The 2660-nt window shown below is 38.2% G+C and overlaps 1 protein-coding gene across 1 annotated transcript; it reads left to right on the top strand.

The window, feature by feature from the left end:
* The first annotated feature begins 1342 nt into the window (after window positions 1–1342).
* LOC140938177 (QRFP-like peptide receptor) lies at window positions 1343–2514 on the top strand. Its single transcript, XM_073387698.1, has one exon. The coding sequence runs from the start codon at window positions 1375–1377 to the stop codon at window positions 2512–2514; it is 1140 nt and encodes a 379-aa protein (XP_073243799.1). The 5' UTR covers window positions 1343–1374.
* The last annotated feature ends 146 nt before the right edge of the window (window positions 2515–2660 follow it).

Below are 2660 nucleotides of genomic sequence, written 5' to 3' on the forward strand. Positions count from 1 at the left end.
GCGTAAATCCGGTTCAATTCGCAGTTGATTTATATATGATGGGAAATTATCACTTTCTTATCGCATAGTCCTTCTTGAGTTTTCTACGATTTTGGCCGGCCATATACTTCTATTTTTTCTTTTTTTTCCTCTCGGCTTAAGTCGTTTTTCTGGAGATAGGCTCTTTCTTATCAGAGATCGATGAAATGACCTTGGAATCATTTCTTAATGATCTTTGTTTAACTTTGGGTAACGTTTTTAATATTTAGTGTTTTAGCTTTATTTGAACAACTCGAACCACAAACTTTCCTTTCTTGCGACAAAGAACATTTATCTAAAAAAGAAACAACACTAACGTTTACATGATAATAAAAGGTGAAGGAAATAAAGAGCTAACAACAAACTTGCTTAATAATTGTCTTTATTTGGACTCTTCCTTGCTTTTTGTTTTTGTTATTTTCAATCAACGTTTATTCACTCAAACTCTTAACAGGTAAAAATATAGCTAAATATGCCCGTAACAGTAAAATTTTATCTCAGAATTTTAAAGGAAGTCCAGTCGTACAGTTATTTTCCAAACAAGACTAATTTCAACATGTTTCGCGTTAGTAAAAAGTATCCAGTATTTAATCTCAGACAAATAAGATCAAAAGATTTTTATTTGCATTTTATGGACGATTCTGCCGAAGGAGTTCAATGATTGCAAATTTTTAATTACGTGAATGGCCGTTCTAACACTTTAAACCCGTATGTAATTTTAACACTTACTATTCAAATTTAAGATATTTTAACGGAACATTTATTAACTTGTCCAAATGACACTCAACGGTATCCTTCACTGACTTAGGTGGCATATATGCATCCCATGCAGTGTTACTGTACTGGCCGCACGAATAACGTTCCAAATGGTGTGAATGACTCAATGTTTGTGTTTATCGATAAAAAGTAAACAGGTAAAACAGCTGCTGTAGGAACTTACGTAGATACATTCAGTTGTCGGATCCAAATCGCAGTCCTTCGTACACACGCGCAGGACTATGTAAACGTTCTTTTGCCGAAACCGCAACATTGCATTGTTTCTTGACAAAGAAGGCGTGGACACCAAAAATAGTTTAACTTTACGTGCTCAAACCCAGGTGACGAAGCAAAAGTTAAAAGGCAGCTTCGTTACTTCAAGTACTGGATAATCCATGTTTCATTTTTGCTTTGGTGCAGTACGAGTTGCACGCACCTGGCGGATAGCTCAGGCCACTTAATCAGATGAAGAAAAGTTACTGTGAGTTAGGCTTCTGGCATCATTTGTTTTGCACACTGACCTGAATAATTAAAGTACAGGGGCAAATTCATATTGACAGTTCAGCAGCAAAAGAAAGGAAAAGGAACGAAAACACAGTCATGGAGATGTTATCAGAAATCCAAAGAAACACTTCGTCCCCTCTTGATACATACCGGCAGGCTATAAAGTTTAAAAGAGAGCTTGATAATTACCGGAAGAACTTGTACAGTACTAGTCTGGTCTTGTTGGCGTTAGGCGCAGCAGAAAATATCGTTGTGTGCTTGGTTCTCCTCAAAGTTTCTAAATCGGGAAGAGCCACACAGCCCAATGCAAAGTTATCCAACTTCCTCCTTCTTCAGTTGGCGATCACAGACCTAGTATTCAGAGTTCTTAATGTGCTTCGTAAAACATTTGAGAACTTTTGGGAAATAAGTCCTGAACATTGTAAAACAGTGATATTTACACAGTTTACCTGCGCCGCGGTGACGTTCGAGCTGCTTTCAGGGATTGCCCTCGATCGGTACATTCACATCATATTTCCACTTCGAAGTTTGGGATTGAAGCCAAGAAAATGCTTGACTATGCTTCTGATCTGGGTTTATGCCATGTTAATTTGTTCCGGATTCATTCCAAGCGCTACTGTGTCTGTGAATATTTTTAATTTCCTTTATAAGAAGCGTCCATTCTTAAACTTAACGCAGAACAACGTAAGCAACTGGCGAGATATTAGGCACTGCACACCGGGATCTGCGGGATCATTAGAGCGACAGATTGCCTTTACTACTTATTTTCTGTTGGCTTTTGTTGTACCTTTGGTTTGTATCATATTCTCATACACTAAGATAACTTGCTTTCTTTGGAACAAAGCAAAAGCGAGTAATCACGTACACCGTAACATAGCAAGAGCTAAATTGCGCGCGGTGCGAATGTGTGTGTTTGTCGTCCTCAGTTTTATCATCAGCTGGGGTCCAATAATGATTCTAGATATCATTATTTCTTATCGTTACGTTCACCGGCGAAAAAAAGCTTCAGGAAATTTACCGTTAAGGCCCCTTTTTGACTGTTTCTCTCTGACGAGTTCCATTTTTAATCCGATCATATACGCCTTCTGTGACGCCAGTTTCAGAAGAAATCTCCGTCTTTTGTTTTGTTCGCGAAAAACGACCCGTTTCGAAGTCAATCGAATTTCCCCTTCTAGGGATAAGATCAACTCTCCGATACAACTCTCTGCTTTTAATAGGAGGGATCCGAGAATATGAACTTTTAGCTGAGATTTGAGTATGATTAGGCTCATCAGTGCTCCCTTGTTATTAGGTGTCACAACAATTTTGTTAAACGGTACCAAATGAATGTAGACATGGTCATTGCAAACAACGATCGATTTAATGGGATAACTCGGCACGTA

Source organism: Porites lutea, chromosome 5 (assembly GCF_958299795.1).
Source record: "Porites lutea chromosome 5, jaPorLute2.1, whole genome shotgun sequence".
NCBI lineage: Eukaryota > Metazoa > Cnidaria > Anthozoa > Scleractinia > Poritidae > Porites > Porites lutea.

Bases quoted from the DNA above. Each gene is read 5' to 3' on its own strand.
- LOC140938177 (XM_073387698.1), top strand. From the start codon at position 1,375: ATGGAGATGTTATCAGAAATCCAAAGAAACACTTCGTCCCCTCTTGAT.